Below are 18,498 nucleotides of genomic sequence, written 5' to 3' on the forward strand. Positions count from 1 at the left end.
CCCAGTCCCCTCAAAAGGAGAGAATTCTTGTATATCAGGGATAGGGATCCCAAAGCATGAAATCTAATGTAAAGATTTGACCACTGGGCATAGAGGGAAACTGAGGATGCAAAGTTCTGCCTGCCCTTGGACCATGTGCTAATCTTCCTCTGTCCTTTTCCTTTCCACATTGTTAGAATTGTTCTATTTTTTTCTGTATCTAGTGCTCATGTAAATCTAGAGTTTGCTCTTGAAAATGACAAGTTCTTATTTGGGGCTCAAACAAAGCCTTAGTCAAGAAGGAGAAAATGTTCTTCCTCCAAAGTGGTAGAAAGGCAGCCACTTCCCTGCCCAGGGTCAGAAATGGTCCTGGCAAATGGAAGTACCTCCAACTTCTGAATCCAGTAGTCCCCATGGGTGGGCTCTGCTCCTTCTAGGTGTATTGATACTGAAGTGCACTTTGCTCTGTGAAAGGGGATTTCTGTGTTTGCTTCAATAAGCCAGGGAAGGGTGGCTGGCTCTTTTTGCTTTTCCCTTCTAAAATAAACTGATGACTGCAAGATTTCTTATTTGAATGAACAATGCGAGAGGCTGCACCTCGTTCAATTAACACTGTAAATGAAAGAACCAGTCGCCAACTCTGAGGCTGTAGTTGAAACAAGATTTTAATAATAAAATATTCACATCTAACATTTACTATTTACAATAATAAACAGCCCAGACTGTCTGGTGGGGAGGGAGGCGACTGCCTGGCCTGCCCACTGTGGTTGGGGTCATAAGAACAGCTTGGCCAGGCAGACCTGGGCAGCGGAACCCTGAGGCTGACAGGTACCAGGGCCCAGTTAGATTTTCCCCTTTCAGAACTTGGGTCCCTTCAGCTTCTTCCCCAGAAAGGCTGAGATAGCGCTCTTCTTGAGCTTGGTGTCCATGGGTGAGGTCCGCTTCATAAGCATTAATTCATACTTGGGCGAGGGATGCATCGCGTAATACACTTTAGCGCTGTCTGGGATCTGCAGCACTGGAGAGTGGGGCAGAGGGGTGGTCAGCTGTGCTCTGAGGGACCACAGGATACCCCAACCCTTTGTGCCCCCAGGAGAGCAGGCCTCTGCCAGGGACCTGGATCCCCAACCCAACTCCAGGACCAAGAAGGAGCCTCTGAATGATGCCTGCCTGCAGGAAAGACTCTGCAGAGGCACAGCTGAAAATGAGGAACTCTTGTTTTTAAAGTGACTCTGACTCATCCCTGCAACCTCAGAATGGAGCTGATAAGATTTCATCTATTTCCCCACTCACTGCACCCCCTGCTGCCTTCACTACTCAGGACCTCAGAGCTGGATTGGATTTCTGGAACACAGTGCAGGGCCCCCAAATCCAGCACTACCCAGGACAAGACACTGGGGCCCAGGGAAGGGCAGCGCTGGCCCAGGCCTCCCGAGCAGAGTCCCTGAAGGCCTCCAGGACCACGCAGTGCCTGCCACCCAGCAAGGATTTACACTGATCCCATCTTCTCCTGTCTTCCTGGCCTAGAGCCAGCTAGACAGGAACACTGGGCTGAACTCCTGCTCCAGCCTCAGTGGTGCGGCTGCTCATCTCCTTTCTTACCCTCTCCAGGCCTTGGTCTTCCTGTTCTGTAGGACAAGTCGTTCTGCCTATTTCACACCCCACAGCTCCCATTTCCATTCAAAAGACAAGGGAGGATTTAGAACCAACTTCTAGGAGTTGTGGGAGTCATTTTAATATGGTTAGGTTAGTGGCTGGGAGAGGGGACCAGCTCACCGACAAGAATCCAGTTAACTTTATTGTGCACAGACACACCATGTGTGCAGACACTGGTTGATTTTCTCCCCCCTTTGGGAATGAGAAGCCACCCCAGGTGCTTAGGAAACCTATCTAAGGGTTCAGGGTCCAGGACACCTGGCTCTGGGTCTGTGTTGTGAAGATCTTTCATTTTTCCATTTTCTAAAGTAATGAGTCAGTTCCCGAGAGTCTCCAAAGGGGATCAAGGAGATTTGGTCCAGTTTTCCCTATCATAAAGGCATGGCCTGTAGCATGTTTGGTGCTTGTGTCCACCAGTCATGGTGCAGTCACGCCCTGCTGTCCAGAAGACTTCCTTCAAGTTGAGCCCCTCTGCTTGGCCATCTTTCTCTTGATCCAAGGTGAAAAGCATTTTCTCTGGGTACCTCAATGTTGTTAGCTTTCAACTGGGTTTCCCAATGCCTGGTCATGTCCAGGAAAAGGGACACAAGGGAGAAGGAGCAGGTAGGGAGAAGAGGCTGTGGGCACTGAGGGCTGCTCTGGGAAGCCTGGTTTGTGGGCAGGGTGCCTACCCGCACTGCTGTCAGGTACACTGGGGTGAGAGGGCCTTGGAACTTCAGGCTGGGGACATGGTGCTTCTTCCAACCACCGCCCTCTCCTTCTTGGTCCCTGACTTACTTTGATCCTCTGAAATGATTTGCACCAGCTTGTAATCCTCTGGGTTTTCCCCATCCATGTTGAGTTCTTCCATGGCCTTGTGGATCACAGCTGGAGCCATTTCCTGGTTGGACACCTGTGGTGGATCACAGGACAGGCACTCAGGGCATGGATCCTGGAGACAGTTCCCCCACAGTGCAGCTTCCAGAGACCCTATGGAGCCACCTCTGGTCAGGACTGGGTCTACGGGGCCTCACCATCTTCTCTTGCTCTTCTGGGGAGAACTCCATGGAATGAAGGGGTTCTTTCCATTCATCCAGAACCCCATCTCCTACAAGAACCTTCACCTTTGTCTTGTGGCTATTTCTCAGGGTGGGTCCAAACCCCTGCCCTGTAGGCTGAACCCTGTCCCCTGGGTCCTCAGTCTGCACAACTGCTACGGACTTCCAGGGCCCTGGGTACAAAGGATGACCGTGCAGTAAAGGGTGGGAAATGAGAAGTAAAATCTGGGCCTCACTCTATTTCCTCATGCCTCCCAATCACAGGAGGTGGCTTGCCCTCAAGGAGTGCCACTGCTCCAGCCCTGGCCCTCCAGGACACCCCCAGGGCAGAGCACACATCATCTAGTTCAAGCTCAGATATCAGAGAGGAGGAGGGGCTGATGACAACCCACAGCACACCAGAACTGCCCCAGGCTCCAGGATGCAGCTGTGATCAGCAAGTCCAGGCACAGTTACCTTGACCATGAGGGCCCAGCAATAGGCAGGGTTTAGGACAAGGATCAATCAAATGACAGCTTAGTAAAACCACACCTGCTCCTAGCCAAAAGAGAAGTACAACCTGGGGCAGGTGTGCAACATGGTAACTCAGCCAGCCTCTCCATTGCGGGCTGGGATGGCTCCAACTGCACATGCCATCCAGAATCTGACTCCTGCTCACATCTTTTGGCCACCATCCTGGGACAGACTCCATAATCCCTCCAGGGTCATGGCATCAGCCCCTCATTGGCCTGTGTCTCCACACACAGGTCCAACCTCCATTCTGAAGCCAAATGCCACCTGCTGTCCCTGTTCTGCTCTAATCCTCCAGTGTCTCCCATCTCCCCCATGAGAAAGTCAAGCTCCATTCAGCAGCTCACAGGGCCTGATGTCACCCAGCTCCCACAACCTCTCTGACCTCAACTCTTCCCCTTGACCCCTGCTCCTTCACCCTGGCCCCAGGCTGTTCCTCAGACTGGCCAAGTAAATGTCCCCCCATGGGTCTGGCAGGCTGTACCCTCCATCCTTCTCTTTGGGGCTGCCTTAGAGGGCCTTTGCTATGGCTTCCTCAGCATGTCAGACTCAGCCCCTATGTCCACTCTCTGAGCCCTGACTGCCATCAAACTCACACTCTTCCTGTCTCTTGAGGTAGCTGTCTAACCACTGACACCAACTGAGAAGTCTACTCCAGCATGGCAAAGAGGGAACATGCCATTTATTATGTGTCTACTGCCTGAACCAGTGATGGGCTCCAGGGGAGAGTTACACATCTGGCTCACCTTGATGCTTTTGTAATGCTGGCCATTGTCCTCCTCCAGGCTGACACGGACAATGCAGTAGTCAATCACATGCCACTTATAGCGTGGTTGTGGGTTGCGGCGCCTGGGGATGAACCATCTGACCCAGCGTTTGATGGAGGAGGAGGAAGAGGATGTTTTTCTGGATGCCGATGTGACAACAGAGTTCCGTGTTGATTCAGAGGTTGACTGTCCCAACTGTGCGTGACAGCAAGATTAGCAGAAGGCCTGGAGCCTTGGGGCTCCCTAGGACTGCTCTAGAATCTCTAGGAGGGTCTAGAAATTCTGTAGGAGTCAACAATTCTTGGCCTCTTTCTGGACCCAGACAAGGCCAAGCAGGCAAAGGAGAAGAGTGAGGACAAGGGCTGACATGGGAAGAGGTGGTCACTCACCTTCATTTCATGGTCATCTTGGGACTCTAGGACATGGTCCAGGTGGATATTCACCTTTGAGCTGGAGGAGCCAGCCTCGTGTGTGTGGGGTGAATCAGCTGCATCCCCACTGCTGAAGACAGGGCCACACTGGAGCTGGAAACTCGAGTAGGGGTTGCTATTGCCACTGGATTCAGTGTCGGGGGCCTGGCAGCTAGAAGGATAGGTCGGCTTACGTTGGGGGCCTCCCCTGGAATGCAACCAAGTTTGTCCCCTGCTACCACTGCACCTTGCTAAGGGGTCACTCCATTAATAGTAGACAGGGACTCTGATTCACTTGGAGATCATGCAGCATCACCCCATTTCACAGAAGAGGAAACTGGCCAGGGATGGGGCAACTCACCCAACTCACAGGCTTGGATGGGAGTAGAGCTGGGATCCCTAGGCTAAACTGTCAGGCTCCCCAAACCCACACTTAGCCTGAAGCTTCCATGAGTCCTGAGCCAGCCCATACTAGCCCACCCTTGATGGGGAACTCACTCTTCACTCCAAGGCTTGATGCCTTCCAGGTCGTGTTTGTCCTGAAAGTTCTTACTGGCCAACTGGGATGGGGGCTCCAGCTCACAAGACAGGTGGTAGCTGCAGGGCAGAATGGTGGCTGTAAGGTCCCAGGAGCCACACCTCAGGTCTCCCTCCCAGTGTCTGGACAGCAGTTGGCATTTGGGTACCCAGCTGTCCTCAGGCAACAGGTCCTATGCTGACCCAGGATCCTCCGCGGTGATCTCACAGCTATAGTGGCCTGATGCTGTCTTGGCCTCACCTCTCTTTCTTGCTGAGTTGCTTCATGTCTCCAAACCAGGCCCCAAATTTCTCACTGGGCATAAGGGAGTCATAGCAGCAGCCTGCCTGGAGCTGCTGGAGCTCAACAATCATCTGGTATTCCTAGGGCCAGAGGGAAGGAGCAGTCACTGCCGAGGCCTGGGTGGTCTTCCTGGGTGGGAGAGGGGCCAGCGGCTGTTTTGCTCCTGTGGCTTCCCCAATCCCTCCACTCCCTTCCAGTCTCTAACTGCCCTCAGAGCTGAGTTCACACAGCTGATCCTCCATGAAGTTGTCCTTCATCCAACTATATCCTTCGCCCTTGAGAAGGAGACCTTGGTCCTGTCTTTTCTCCTCAAAATCTCCCCATTACACTAAGAGGAAGCTGCATGCAGTTTGGGGGTGTCTTGCCCAGGAGGGTCTCTGTGTTCCATCCCACACCCCACCCCAGCCCACCCCAGCAGTGATGGCCACAGCTACTCACCTTCCTCCTTTTTTCAAAATTGACCATCCTTCCCTGGAAGACAGAGTTGCATCCATCATGAAGGGCCCCCATTCATTGCCATGCTCATCACCACACCTGAGCCCCTGTCTCTCTGCATCACTGCAGGGTTGAACATGAACAGGGCAGTCCAGACAAGGGATGGAACCAGGCAGACTCTGGGCACCAGGAGTGGAGACAGAGAGAACTTCTAGTCCCACGCTCTGATGACAGTGGAGAGATGGGCTCTTGGACCAGCCTCCTTTTACTTATCTGCAAGAAGGCCATGGCACTCCAGCCCCAGGGAGGCTGGGAGGGTTCAGGGGACCCTGTATGCCCACTGGTGAGAACTCAGGGCTCAGGGAATGGCCTCTCCTTCCAAGGCTCAGGGTCCCTTTCCCACCCTGCCCCTGCCCCCAGGCTCACTTACTTCTAAATACTCCTGCATTGCATTGTCCACCATCAAAAATTGGGTGAGAAATGTCCCCAGGCATGGGACAACGCCCTCGATGACACCCTGTGGCATTGGGTAGGGTGGGGATGAACACAGGCTCTGAGGTGTGCCCCAGACCATGTCCTAAACACTACTTAGTCTCAGACTTCTAGGACCACACAACGTTCCCTGGACAGTGTTGGACACTTAACTCACACCCCCTAATTTCACTTCCAGACTCCAAGGACCCCAAACTCCCTTGCAATCCCTTCCCAGCACAGGCTTTTCTTAAGTCCCCACCACCACCCAATCCCCACCACCACCCAATCCACTCTGTGTCAGGTCTTACAGGTCCTTATCCTGACTGGCTGCAACTAGTCCCCCAGGATTCCCACTGCTCACACTCCTAAAGGTTCCAGGGACATTGAAGGGAGGCTTTCCAGGTGTAGGGGTCCAGAGGGAAGGACTCGAGGAGAGACCCCATGCTGACTTTGAGGCCACCCCTCCCTGGCCATCCCAGCCTCATGCATGCTCACCATCTCTCCCTGCTGCTCCTTCTTCTGGGTTCTTTCGGGTTTCACCTCCAGGGTTGAAAACTTGGAGACCTCCTCCTGCCAGGATTGAGGACTAGGTCAGTGAGGCCCGCCATCCCTCAACTATTGTCCCTGGGGTCTTGGACACCCGAATCCAGTGGGAAAGTGGACATCTGCTGCCATCATATGCCTGATATCCCCTGCATGACCTTGTATAAGAGGACTGGCCTCCCTGGGCCTCTATCTCTGTTGTAAGGACAGAGACCTGAACGCCCTCAGCAGGAGTCCAGAGGGCTTAGAGTTGCATGCTAGCAGCAAGGATGCTCTGGCCATCATGCTTTACCCCTCAGAGTCTTGAGAATGCTCAACCACGTTCCTTTTCTCCCTTGAGCTTCACCACCTCACTGTGAGGGTGGCAACACTAAATGGTCATGCCTCATTTCCACATGAGGACAGAGAGCCCCATGCGGGTGTAAACTTGGACTGATTCACTCAGGGCATCAGAGGACACCATCTGTTCCCTAGACGGAGGCCACGTCTGAGCTGACCTCTTCCCACCACCAACCACCACTAACCAGTGTCTGGTTCTCCCAGCCTCTGAGTGTGAGTTTTGGTCTCATAACATCCCAGCCTTGGAGCTTGAGGATGGAATATCTCCAGAGGCTGAGTTGAGCAGCACCTACCTGCTCCAGCCAAGAGAAGTGGAGACCCCAAAGTCTACCTGAAGCCATACCAAAGGCATCCCTTCTCCAGAGGTCCACTCAGGACATTCTGTGTGCAGACAAGTCTGGCATCTACTCAGGAATGGGTCTCCATGGTTCCAGGTCTGATTATCCAGGTAGGGTGGATGCTGCCAGTAGTACTTAGCATTGAAATTTTGCTTCCTCTTTAATGTGGAAGCTTCTAGTTACGCTCAGGAAGGATGGCCATGGTTCCCAGTCTCCTAAATATTTCTCTTAGATCTCTGGCACACATGTCATTCATCATAAGGCAGTTATGAAACCCTCCCACTGAGATGGAGTCTTCTCATCCTGCCAGCTCATCATCTCCTCCTGGAACGTCCCAGCCACCTCCACTGAACAACAGCCTACTGCACTACAATGGCCTCTCACCAGCCCACAGAGCAGGCATATTCCTCTACATCTTCAGAATAGGCCAGACTGGATTTGTTCAAAGAAACTTTTAATGAAAAACTAACATCCCCACCACCTGAGCCCTGGCCCTCCAGCCTCCTCTTTACCTTGGTGATGAACTCACAGCTCTGTGAGAGGTTGTTCTCATTGGAGACAATCTCAGATAGCATCTGAAAGAGGTGGAAGCTGTCCCTGGGGGAGGGCAAGAAGGAAGCAGAAAGATAGGAGTGGGTAGGAGGCTTTAAAGGCTAATCCATTTTAGTTTAGCCAGCTGGGATTCAGACTGCCTGGGTGGGTGGTGCTGAACCTGGACAGCTCTGAGTGCCACAGGACATCATGGGACTTGGGAGCTGGGCTCGGAGGTGGGCACAATGGGACCCCCCATCCCATTTCATGAGCATCTGGTTCTGATATGTGTAAATGTCAATGGTAGAGGGTGGTGCTGACAAGCAAGCATTTAACATGCTCCCATTTGGTTCAACTGTGTAACCAGCAGAGGAAGCAACCAGTGCTGAGGTAGAACAGTTGATCTCCTCAACCTAGAGCCTCAACCCACCTGGCCATTGCCCAGGAGCCACTGCCTCCCAAGCCCCCTGAAGGGCAGTGTGCAGCCCCCACAAGGTCCCTGGTCCAATCTGGTGTCCCACAAGTGGCCTGCCCACCTGGAAACTTCCTCCCATGTCTTCTTAAGACGGTGAATTGATTGGCTTTCAAGAGCAGAGAGGATAGCACAGAGTGAGGAGAAGTTCTTGAGGATTTGGCACTCCTGGGAAGGGAGAAAGAATGAGCAGTGAGATGTGGTATGGGCGCCCCCCAGCTCCAGTTTCAGACCCTCAGCTGACATCTCCCCTCTAGAACGAGACAGACACACAGGGTGACCCTGAGGGCATGCCATGGACCTAGACAGGGACACCCACACTCAACCTGAGGGAGTAGCATGGGTGGGAGGTGAGGATATCATAGGGCTGTGCTACAGGCCAGAGAGGGCTTCGAAGACTAAGAGTCGGTAAGAGCATAGAGGGGGCTCCAGAACTACAGACAGGGTCCCCTGAGCATACCCTGGCCACCTCGATCCAGTGCTCCACCACCCTGGCCCTGTCCTGAGCCTTCATGCTCTGGTCTCCAAGGCAGGTTGTGATGACGCAGTTGGTCACATGGTTGAACTGGGTGATGACAGCACAGACGGTGGGTGCTACATGCTCCTGGCCCTTTCTATTGTGCTGGGACCAGGTGGCGCCCAGACAATGATAGGGCACCACTTTCTTGAAGAGCTCCTAGGGAGAGGAGATGTCAGCCAACCCCACACCCATGCACCTTAAATCCTGAAGGCCCTCAGGACCCAGGCCAGGATCCAGTGGTCTCAGCTGGATTTCAGCAGGATAAGGACACAGTGTGTCCTCTGTCCCTGAGGGGACCTAGCACTCAAGTGACCCAGGGCCCAAGCCTAGAGGGGAAAACAGAGCTGCACTTTAAAGTCCCTCTCACAAATTCCAGCATGGGCGGTGCCTCAAGCCTCCTCAGGCCCAGGTGGTACCATGGCTCCTCCTGGTAATGCCTCTTGGGCCAGCTAGCAGTCATGAGCATGGTCCCTGTGGGGGCCATAGGCTTTGGGTGCCTGCCAAAGATCCAGTGCATATCAGGGTCTTAGTATCAATGCTGTGGAGGCCCCCTGCACAGAGAGGCCACCCATGGAGCTGGTTGCACCTCTATGAGCTCCCTTCAATGCCCAATGGCCAAGACCCCCCTCCCCCAGGCTTTCTATTTCTTTGCTCCCATGTAATCTTCCCAGTCCATGTGTATGGCAGGTATGTTTAGTGTCTTCTATCTACTCTCTAGAGAGGAGAAGTGCAGGTTTGGGATTAATAAACTTGCTCAGGTTACAATGTTGGGAGTGGAACCAGGCTTTGGAACAAGCTCATACGATTCTGGTCAGGGTATGCTAAGGCTGGCGCAGCAGATCCTGGGAGGAAGATCCACCCAGATCCACCCTGCCATTCCTAGCTGCTCACCGCATCCATCATTGTCAATTGCTGTGCCACCAGTTCAGGAGGGAAAGCCAGGAGGTTAGCCTTCTCCTCACTCGGCAGGTTCTCTGAGGTCTCAGGACAGGAGCTGGAAGGTTCCGATGGTGTAACCTGCCCTGCTGCTGACTTTAGCTCTGGCAGTGGTTCTGGTGGTTCTGCCAGACATGCCTTCCCCTTGGCAGGTGGAACTGGTGAAGGTGAAGAAATAGGCTGTGCCTCCAGAATGGACACTGGTGCAGACGGTGTAGGTGGCACTGGAGGCAGTGGTGAGATTGCCTCCAGCTCAGGAAGTTGTGCTGCAGATGGTGATGTGACTTCCTCCAGTCTGGCAGCAGGGGCTCCATCTGGGGATGGAGCTGGCTCTACTTTCAGAGTGGTTATATGTGCTACTTCCATAGGCAGTGGTGGAGGTGGTGATGGAGCCAAATCAGCCTTTGGAATCTCCCCTGTGTCTGCTGCAGATGGTGGAATTGGTGCCATAGTTTGCTCTGGAGGCATCTGGAGCTCTGGAGCTGACAAATGAGCTGAAGAAGAGGTAGGTTCTGCCCTATGAATGACTCCAAGTATCTTTCAAATACAGAGAAGATCCCACAACCTCTAGGGGAATATCCAGCCCAAGAAACTGTGCCCAGACTGCAGTCTCCCAGGTGACTACTCTGAGGGTCTTCCTTGCTCCTGGCCCAAGAGCAATCTCTGGGAGGTCCTGCCTATGTGATCAAGGCCTGGCCCCCAGCCAACAAGCTCACACGCTACCACCCTGGGCCTCCTCACCCTTTGGGTCTGCCTCAGTGGGTTCAGGATGACTCATCTGTGACAGTAGAATCTCCGTGTAGTACTCCAGGGCAGAGTCAGGTAAATGCACCTGGGCATAGCCCACCAGCAGCTTGAGGCAGGGAGAGGCTGCCGGTTGTATGAAATCTTCAGGGTACTTGTCCAGCCAGGTACCCAGCAAGGATGAGAGGGTGCTGAGGGCAGGTGTGTGGGCAGTAGAGTCAGAAAGTGGCCTGTCTGCCACACTGCCCCTGGGACTCTCCCACTGGGACATAAAACCCATAAAGACAGGGAAGGGTTTTGACTGGTTTGGTATTAGTCTGGCACTGACATACAGTAGGAGCTTCATCAATACGTGAGTGAGGAGGGGACAGGGTCTGTCCTGTGCTGGGCCCTCCTGGCCCCCACCCAGTAACTTCTGGCCTAAGGAGCTGCCTCATCTTCTGCCATGTGTCATGTGTCTACTCTTCCCACTGACACTGCCCTTCCAAATGACAGGGGCACAGCTGGCCCTGCCATCCCTGCAGGAAGCAGACAGGACTGAGGTCCATGGCAGATTTAGAGCAGGCTGCTCACCACCTCCTGTCACGGGTCTGCATGAAATGGTGTTTTAGGGTCTTGGGGCTGTGGTGGAGAAGGGCCCTCTCAGGGACCAACAATGATCCCACAGGGTCCTCTGCAACCAGTGCCCCAGCACACCACCCACAGCTTCCTTTGACTCCTTTCCAGCTAGGAGGAAAGCCCTCTTGACACAGCCCTCCAGGGGGGTCATAGAATGAGTAGGGCCCAGTGTCCTGCCCAGCCCTTCCCTGCCACCAACCACCCAACTCCCCACACTGGTTTCAGGTGAGGAGAACCCCTCCCCCTTTCCCAAAGTGCACTCACTTTTTAATTTCAAGACAAATGGCATGCTCACCACTGCTACAGCATTTACATCCATATCTAGGAGAGACCATGAGCATGTCACAGCTAACTTACTGAGTCTCCTCCCTGCTTAAGATGACTCGTGTTACTGCCTGCAGCCCCAACTCAAATGGAACCCAGAAGAGCAAGGAAATCTGTCTGCTTTATTCACTGCATGAAGCTACATGCTTCAGAAAGTGTCTGCACCTAGTAGACACTTGATGTATACTTGGTAAAGGACTTAGTCCTAAGCAGCACCTTCTCAGACCTAGGGTGATTCTGGACCCCTCTGGTGGCCTACAATGGTCCCTGCTCTGACAACACCAAGGAAGGAGGCACTGAAAGTGTTTCAAACCTCCTTTAGAAATGAGAAAACTGGGGTGGGTAAGGGGGAGTGGCTGTGAGCTTCTTCACTGGGAAGAGGAAAGTCCTGCCTAAGAACAACACTGCCCCTCCAGCCTCCCTGTCCACTGAGCCAGGCTCAGGGAAGCACTTTCCATGGGTTCTCCCCGTTAGTCCTTACCATCAACCTTGAAGGCTTTTCCTTTAACTGCTCCCATTCCCAAAGAGGAAACTGAGGCCAGTGGGTGAAATGGCATTTCTGAGACACAAGCATGTTGGGGCAGAGCAGTCAAGTGGCCAGGGATGGGGCTGGCTCTCACCTGTGGAACAAGCAGTCCAGGACCTGCTTGGTGGTGGTGAAGACCCGGTATGTTCCGAGGAAGATGTTGACGTACATGAGGTCGCCCTCCTGGAAGGCGGGCACCAGGTGCTCCACCAGCTTCTCCCAATGGCCTGCCTTGACTGTGCGTACCACGGGGTTCTCCTCTCTCATGAGGGTCGAGTTGTTCTTCCTCTAGGGAGCACCAGAGGAGGCACATGGGGTCAGAGTGAGAACTGTGGACCCTTAGGTGGGGCTGGGGCTGTGGGCAGACCTGCTGTCCCCAAGCCCTGAGTGACTTGAGGCTGAGGGGTCATGGGAGTTTCTAGCAGAGAAAGGTCCTTGGCCTTGAAATTGAAGTTGAAGTGAGGAAATAACTGAAAGATGAGATCCTAGACCCAGCAAAGGGCAGATGCCTGGAGTGTCCCTGGGGGAGAAAGACCCCTGCAGGCCCGAGGATCTGAACAGATGCCTCAGGGATCAGCAGACCCACCTGGTCAGTAATTGACTTTCAGGACTCCGCTGCTCATAGGATCAGTCACAAGGCTATGCCATTTGCCACCTGACCCCAGATCAGGAAAATGAAAAGACCCAGTTCCAGGCAGGGTGCAGGGACACTCCTGCCTACACAGACAGCAGGTGGTAACTGAACTCCTCTACCCTTAGGGAAGTTTTCTGGCCCTTGTGCTTGAGAGTGATGTCTGTGTGTCCTCTGTGCAGCCATCCCTTTCCTGGGAGCCTCTGCCAGGGGCAGGAGGGCTCAGTGCCTTGGGGCACGTGGGAGGTGCTGACAGGGCCACAGGGAAGGACCATCAAGGTCCAGCAGCACCAAAGGCTAAATCACTGCTTGACGCTGCCTCCCTTCTGGAATACCGGGCAGCCAAGACCTGACCTGGGAAGGTGAAGGAGACAGATACCGGACATGGCAAGAACCCTTCTAAGTGAGAGGAGCCGTCAGGCTTGATGCACGTTTTAAAAGACAGTCATGATAACTGCTGCTGGGGACATGGGACCAGGGAGTGGAAACAGAAATACAGCAGCAAAAAGCACACATGTGTGAGATGAGCCCACCCCTCAGCCTACCCTGAAGGGAAACCCATGGGAAAGACTACTCTCTGCTGTTCCTTTAACCATTTGAAGTGACCTGCCCTCTGGTCTATGGAATGGCAGTGTGGTGGGTGATTGCTGGGGGCCCAGATTCCTCATGAAGTGGGGTATTGGGCTACTTAGGGGTTAAAGCCCTGGGAGAGAGAGCAAGGGAATGGCCAGGGTGGGAGACAGGCCCTGCAGTGCTCCCCCACTGTTTCAGGACCCCAATTGGCACCTGTTCCTACCTGGAACCAGCGCTGGCTCTTGCTTGGGCCATGAGAGGCCTGCATCTTCTGCAGAGAGACGCTGTAGATGAGGCCATCCTCCAGCTCCTCGCTGCCCACCTGCATAGAGCTCTGGGAAGACATTGCCCAAGAGCCGAGCCAAGGAAGTGAGCAAGTGGTCTGCCCTCTCCACAAGGGAAGATCTTGGGCTGGGACCAAGATCAGGTCCAGATGGGCATCTGCCTTCCCCTCCAGCCCCACTGGAGAGCAGATGACAGCTGAGCGCTCAGGGTTAACACTGGTCCACATGGGTGCCACCCCCAAGATGAGCCTTCCCACCCTTCCAGTCATGACCCGGCAGGTGACAGGGAAGCACCTACTGGGTTCCCACCCCTGACTTCCTGCTCCTTCCCAGGGTGGCCCAATGCTCATGACTCCCACTCGCTGGGATTTGGATGGGAAGTGGGGCTGCCCAGGCAGGAGCACAGTAGGGGCATGTGCTGAATTGGCTGGCCCTGGGCCACCCCACGTTACCTTTGGGGACCTCCTGGATGAAGACCAGAAGCCTTGTGGCTGAGGCCTGAGCCAGTTTCGAAAGCAATGGCTAAAGGACTCATTCCTGGTCTGGTTGAGGCTGGAGCCTCGTGAATTGGGAACGCAGCAGGAGAACATAGTTCCCTCTTGGGTGTCTCCTGCCAAGTGAGCTGGGAAGGGGCTTCCTATGGAATCTGGGTGCCTGGTTACCAGAGTTCCAAGTTCTGCTGTGACCTCTCACCCAGGAAGTGAGGTCACCGCCTTTGTTCTCCTTCCCTGGCCCCTCAACTTTAAGAACTCCACAAAAGTCCCTCTGCATGTCTGTCTGTCTATCCTCCTCACTTAGATCACCTTGTAACTGGACACACTTCTGCCAACATGTCCTTCCCCACAGCTACCTGGGAAGGCCTGTGTGCACCTGGGGTCCCAGATATGAGGAGACCCAGCTGAGTTCAGACCTGGCTACTCCTTCCTTTTGGTTTTGTGACCCCAGAATAACCACTGAGGTCTCCCCAGTCTCCTCACTGATGCAGTGGGACTCATTCTAGCATCTGCTTCCTGGGGACATTATCAAGTCTGTGGGGAGAACACTGCAAACCCCATAGTCTTGTTTCCCATGTATCTAATACACAGACAGACATGGAATAAAGAGGAAGGGGATGGACATAACAAGAATACAACTCAAAACAGGGCTGGGGAGGGCTGTGTGATCTTAGGAAACTCACCTTCACTCCTGGATTGCTGCCTCAGCCTGTACCACGATGTGGCTGTAGTGAGATGACATTCAGCCATTGTTGCTGGGCCAGAATCCTTCCAGAGGCTTCCCTTTATATTTACAGTCAGGTGCAAGTGCCTCCTCTCAACCTCTGTGGGGGCTGCCTGTGCCCTGGGTCCTGCCATCTCTGCTTTCAGGTATGAGCAGCCTCATATACTCCCCTTGCACTGAGTCCTGGCCGAGTGATTTGCTGCTAAACAAAATAAAATGGCTAAGTATCAGGATGCCCCTCCTATAACTTACACAAAAGGCTGTCTGTCTTCACTGCTCTCCCTGTGAGTGAACTCTCCCTCCCTTGGTCTCTCTCCCACTTAACATGAATCCTGCAGATCAGCACAGCAGGGCAGGGAAGCAGCTCCTCCCCCAGCTGAGCCTCAGTGGAGGCTCTGCCCCCAGCAGCTGCCTTCCCAGCCTCCTCTCTGGCCAAACTCCCTCTGCCTCCCACTCTCCCCTGCTGTGCTTTCTCCCAGGCACCCTCTTCCTACACCTGTGCAGGGCTGGCTCCCTCATGGCATTCTGGTCACAGTGTAAGTGTCACCTCAGTGTGTCCTTCCAGGCACTCCCACCTGGTGGTCCCATAGCCCTCCTCGCAGCACCCTGCTTAGCCTTCTCTATAGCACTTGCTCTTTTCATGCACTTCTGTTTGCTTTCATGCTTTTGTCCACCTCCTGCTGGGTGGGGGCCTCAGGGGTTCTTTTCATGCACAGCCAGGACCAAGCACAGATCTTGTTGTAGCGTGAGTGCTTGGTGCAGTTGCTGAATGAATACCTGAGATGACCTCTGGAGCCATTTACCAGCCTCTGCCAGCTCAGAATTTGAGGATGGATGCTAATGACAGGAGGTGCATGCTGTGTTTGAGGCAGGTGGATGGCCAGAAAGTCCTCTGGTTGACTCTCTCAGTCTCCAGGGTCTCAGCAGGCACAGTGGGCACAGCTGGTGATGAGGCTGCCTGACCCCTGCTGGCCAGCATTAGCACTGCAGCTCCTGGTGGGATATCCACAAAAGTGATCCCATACTTGTTTGACACTCCTCAAGGCAGTGGCTCTCCTGGGCCCCTGGAAGAGCAGTGGGTCATCACAGAAGGACCAGGCTGAATGGGCACTTCCCTGAGTCTGTGCTACCATTGTGGATCACACACTCTAAACACCCCAAAGTGCTGAGGAGACTGAGGCCTCTCTCCTTGTGTGTTTCTACTCCAGGGAGGTGCTCAGCCCATTTCCAGATGCCCAGAGCCCCTCTGACCACAGGCTTGTCTTTTCAAGGTGGTGCTGGGCTGTCCCCAGCCATGCATGGTTGTGGAAATTTGGGGATCCCTTGCCATCAGCTTGGCATCTTCCCTGTGTCCATATATGAGTCCGTGGGCAGGTGGTGAGAAGAGTGGGTGCTACTGCCCAGCAGCAGACCTGCCTCCAGCATCTTCCTCAGTTCCACCTGCTCACCCACCTGGTGTCCTCTCCTCCTCTGACCCCAGCCCCACAGTCCACACCTGGGGTGTCATGTGTGCCCTCCCTGACCTTGCTGCACATTGATGGGTGAGCAGGCAGCAGCAGCAGCATCAAGTCCTATGGCTCTAAGGGAGCAGGCCCAGCCTCCGACGTGGGCTCAAGTTCACTGCTCTGCCCCATTCCTCTTCCCGAGCAGGGCCCTGTCCCCTGGCCTGCTCACTGGGGGAGGGGACCTCCCTAGTCAAAGCTCTTTAGGAGCTTCTTTCAGCTCCCATTCTTTATCCCCCAACACATGCTCCTGATTGGAATCACTGGCTTCCTTTTGCCTTCAAGAAAACAGGGGCTGGATTCTGACACAGGACTGTGATGTGCTCCAGCTGTGGGTTTCAACCTCAGGCACTCTGACCCCAAGGTCTGTGCCTTACAGAAGAGCCTGAGGAGGTGGGTGAGTTTCAGGGAATAGCCCTGCAGGCAGAGGGCCCTGAAGTGGGCATGGCCTTGGCCTGTTTAAGGCATGCAGTGATCAGCCTGATGGTCTACAGCTCAGAGGTGGTGCTGGGTACACCTTCTAAATCTGTTTACTTTCCACTGCCTCAAAGTTTTGCAGTCACTCAACAAACCTTCACTGAGTGCCTCCTGGGTGCCTGGCACCAGGGAACAGGGTGTCAGGTACTGTCTGGGCTGTTGGAGCTGACACTGGGGGAGGGGCAGAGTTGGGCATAACAATATGGTAAATGCTGACACAGAGACAGGAGAAGGTGTTATGGGAACAAAGAAAGTCACCCGCTCCAGAAGGGACACATCAAGGCAGGCTTCCTGGAGGAGATGACAGCACAGCGAGGCACTGGGAATTGTGCAGGTGGCGGGAGAGGGGTGGTGGGGAGAGCAGCCAGACTGGTGGACAGCATGAGCACGGGGCTGGGCCAGGCCCACAGGCCGCGTGTCTTGCTTTGCCAAAGAGCTGCCAATGCAAAGTATCAGAAATGGGCTGGATTTTATTAGAGAATTTATTTGGGTGAAAAGCTTACAAGTCCATGAAAAGTCCATCTTGAGGCACCATATCAGGTGCTTTCTCACCAAAGTCAGCTGCCAAGAGGTGAAACATGAAGGCCCCTGATCTCTGCTGAGGTCTCTGCCTTTCTGCAGCTACAGGCAAACTTGGTATACAACTTGTCTCTTCCTGGACCTCCTCCCTCAGTCTCTCATGGTAGGATCAAATAATGCAAAGTACTTATCCTATGTCTGTGAATCTATCTCTCTGTTTCCATTCATATCAGACTCATGAAGGGGGCAGAGATGCAATCTGAGTCAGACCTCACTGAAATAGTCCAATCAAAAGCACTGAAGCAATCTTACCAAGTAATCTAATCTAAGGGCCCTTAGTAGAATTTAATGCAATCAAAAGGTGTCACACCCACAGGAGTAGATTAGTTTAAAAACATAATCTTCCTCTTTTTAGGATTCATAAAATCATTTCAAATGGTCACACTGTGGGTGTTGTTGAACTGTAATGTGAGGGGAGGGACACCTTGACAATTAAGGTTGGTTGTGAAGATTAAGATGCACTTGCCTATGGCAAGTGGGGTTGCAGGCATCTGTACATGTTCATTAAGGTAGTATCTCCCAAATGTTAAAACTTCACTGCCCACAAAATTCCCATCTTCTGACACCTGTATTTACAGAAACTTCAGACGTGATGCTCTTGGGGCAGGGCTGAGATGTCCCAGCTGGGATTCTGCCCCGAGAGCACTGGTGGGCTTAAATTACAGAACTGTTTTGGCTCACAGGTTTGGAGGCTAGAAGTCTAAATTCAAGGTGTAGGCAGTTCTTGTCTTCTCCTACAGTCTGTAATATTCTGCTTTGGTTTGTAGATGCATTTCTGTCTCCACCACATGACAATCCTTATTTCTCTCTCTCTGGTTTCTCCTGGTTTCTGACTTTTGTCTCTATGTCCAAGGTCCTTTGTCTATAAGGGCCTCAGTCATATGGATTAAGCCCACCCTAATTTAATCTGAATTCACCTAAATGGGATTTTTAAAGAGCCTACTCACAAATGAGTCCACACTTTAACTAATAATAGGACCTTCAAAAGGTCCTCTTATTTAATGGGGTCAACCATAGGTATGCTGATTCTTCTGTAGAGTACATGATTCAATCTCTGACAGACCCTCACACCAGGAAAATGCAGTCATACCAAATGGCTTATATTCTCACCAGGTGACCATGAAGCTTGCCCAAAGCTTTCATGGGGAGTGGATTTCAAAAGCACCTGTTCTGATTTCTCTGTCCCCGTGATGAAACCTCAGATTCCCAGGTCCTGCCCCACACAAGGCCTTGTGTCCTTCTGGCCCCATCATCT

The 18,498-nt window shown here is 53.3% G+C and overlaps 1 protein-coding gene across 11 annotated transcripts in view; it reads right to left on the reverse strand.

Annotated features, from left to right (window-relative positions):
* Nucleotides 1-626: 626 nt before the first annotated feature.
* Nucleotides 627-18,498, reverse strand: part of LOC111759351 (ral guanine nucleotide dissociation stimulator-like) — a 127,376-nt gene continuing 109,504 nt past the window's right edge. For 2 of the 11 annotated variants that reach the window (XM_071210945.1, XM_071210946.1), the window contains 18 exons: nucleotides 14,645-14,884; nucleotides 13,407-13,517; nucleotides 12,074-12,267; nucleotides 11,394-11,450; nucleotides 10,509-10,702; nucleotides 9,723-10,261; nucleotides 8,772-8,987; nucleotides 8,376-8,479; nucleotides 7,821-7,905; nucleotides 6,584-6,658; nucleotides 6,045-6,131; nucleotides 5,618-5,650; nucleotides 5,138-5,259; nucleotides 4,858-4,956; nucleotides 4,339-4,531; nucleotides 3,929-4,144; nucleotides 2,413-2,527; nucleotides 627-997 (listed from right to left, as the gene is read on the reverse strand). In XM_071210945.1, coding sequence (XP_071067046.1) covers nucleotides 837-997; nucleotides 2,413-2,527; nucleotides 3,929-4,144; nucleotides 4,339-4,531; nucleotides 4,858-4,956; nucleotides 5,138-5,259; nucleotides 5,618-5,650; nucleotides 6,045-6,131; nucleotides 6,584-6,658; nucleotides 7,821-7,905; nucleotides 8,376-8,479; nucleotides 8,772-8,987; nucleotides 9,723-10,261; nucleotides 10,509-10,702; nucleotides 11,394-11,450; nucleotides 12,074-12,267; nucleotides 13,407-13,511 — 2,595 coding nt within the window. In that variant the 5' untranslated portion in view covers nucleotides 13,512-13,517; nucleotides 14,645-14,884 and the 3' untranslated portion in view covers nucleotides 627-836. Of the gene's footprint in view, nucleotides 998-2,412; nucleotides 2,528-3,928; nucleotides 4,145-4,338; nucleotides 4,532-4,857; nucleotides 4,957-5,137; nucleotides 5,260-5,617; nucleotides 5,651-6,044; nucleotides 6,132-6,583; nucleotides 6,659-7,820; nucleotides 7,906-8,375; nucleotides 8,480-8,771; nucleotides 8,988-9,722; nucleotides 10,262-10,508; nucleotides 10,703-11,393; nucleotides 11,451-12,073; nucleotides 12,268-13,406; nucleotides 14,154-14,644; nucleotides 14,888-18,498 lie in introns of those variants that run through there. The other 9 variants (XM_058285086.2, XM_058285087.1, XM_058285085.2 and 6 more) reach the window with 9 other exon arrangements.

The sequence above is a fragment of the Dasypus novemcinctus genome, chromosome 22, assembly GCF_030445035.2.
Source record: "Dasypus novemcinctus isolate mDasNov1 chromosome 22, mDasNov1.1.hap2, whole genome shotgun sequence".
In the NCBI taxonomy this organism is placed as follows: domain Eukaryota; kingdom Metazoa; phylum Chordata; class Mammalia; order Cingulata; family Dasypodidae; genus Dasypus; species Dasypus novemcinctus.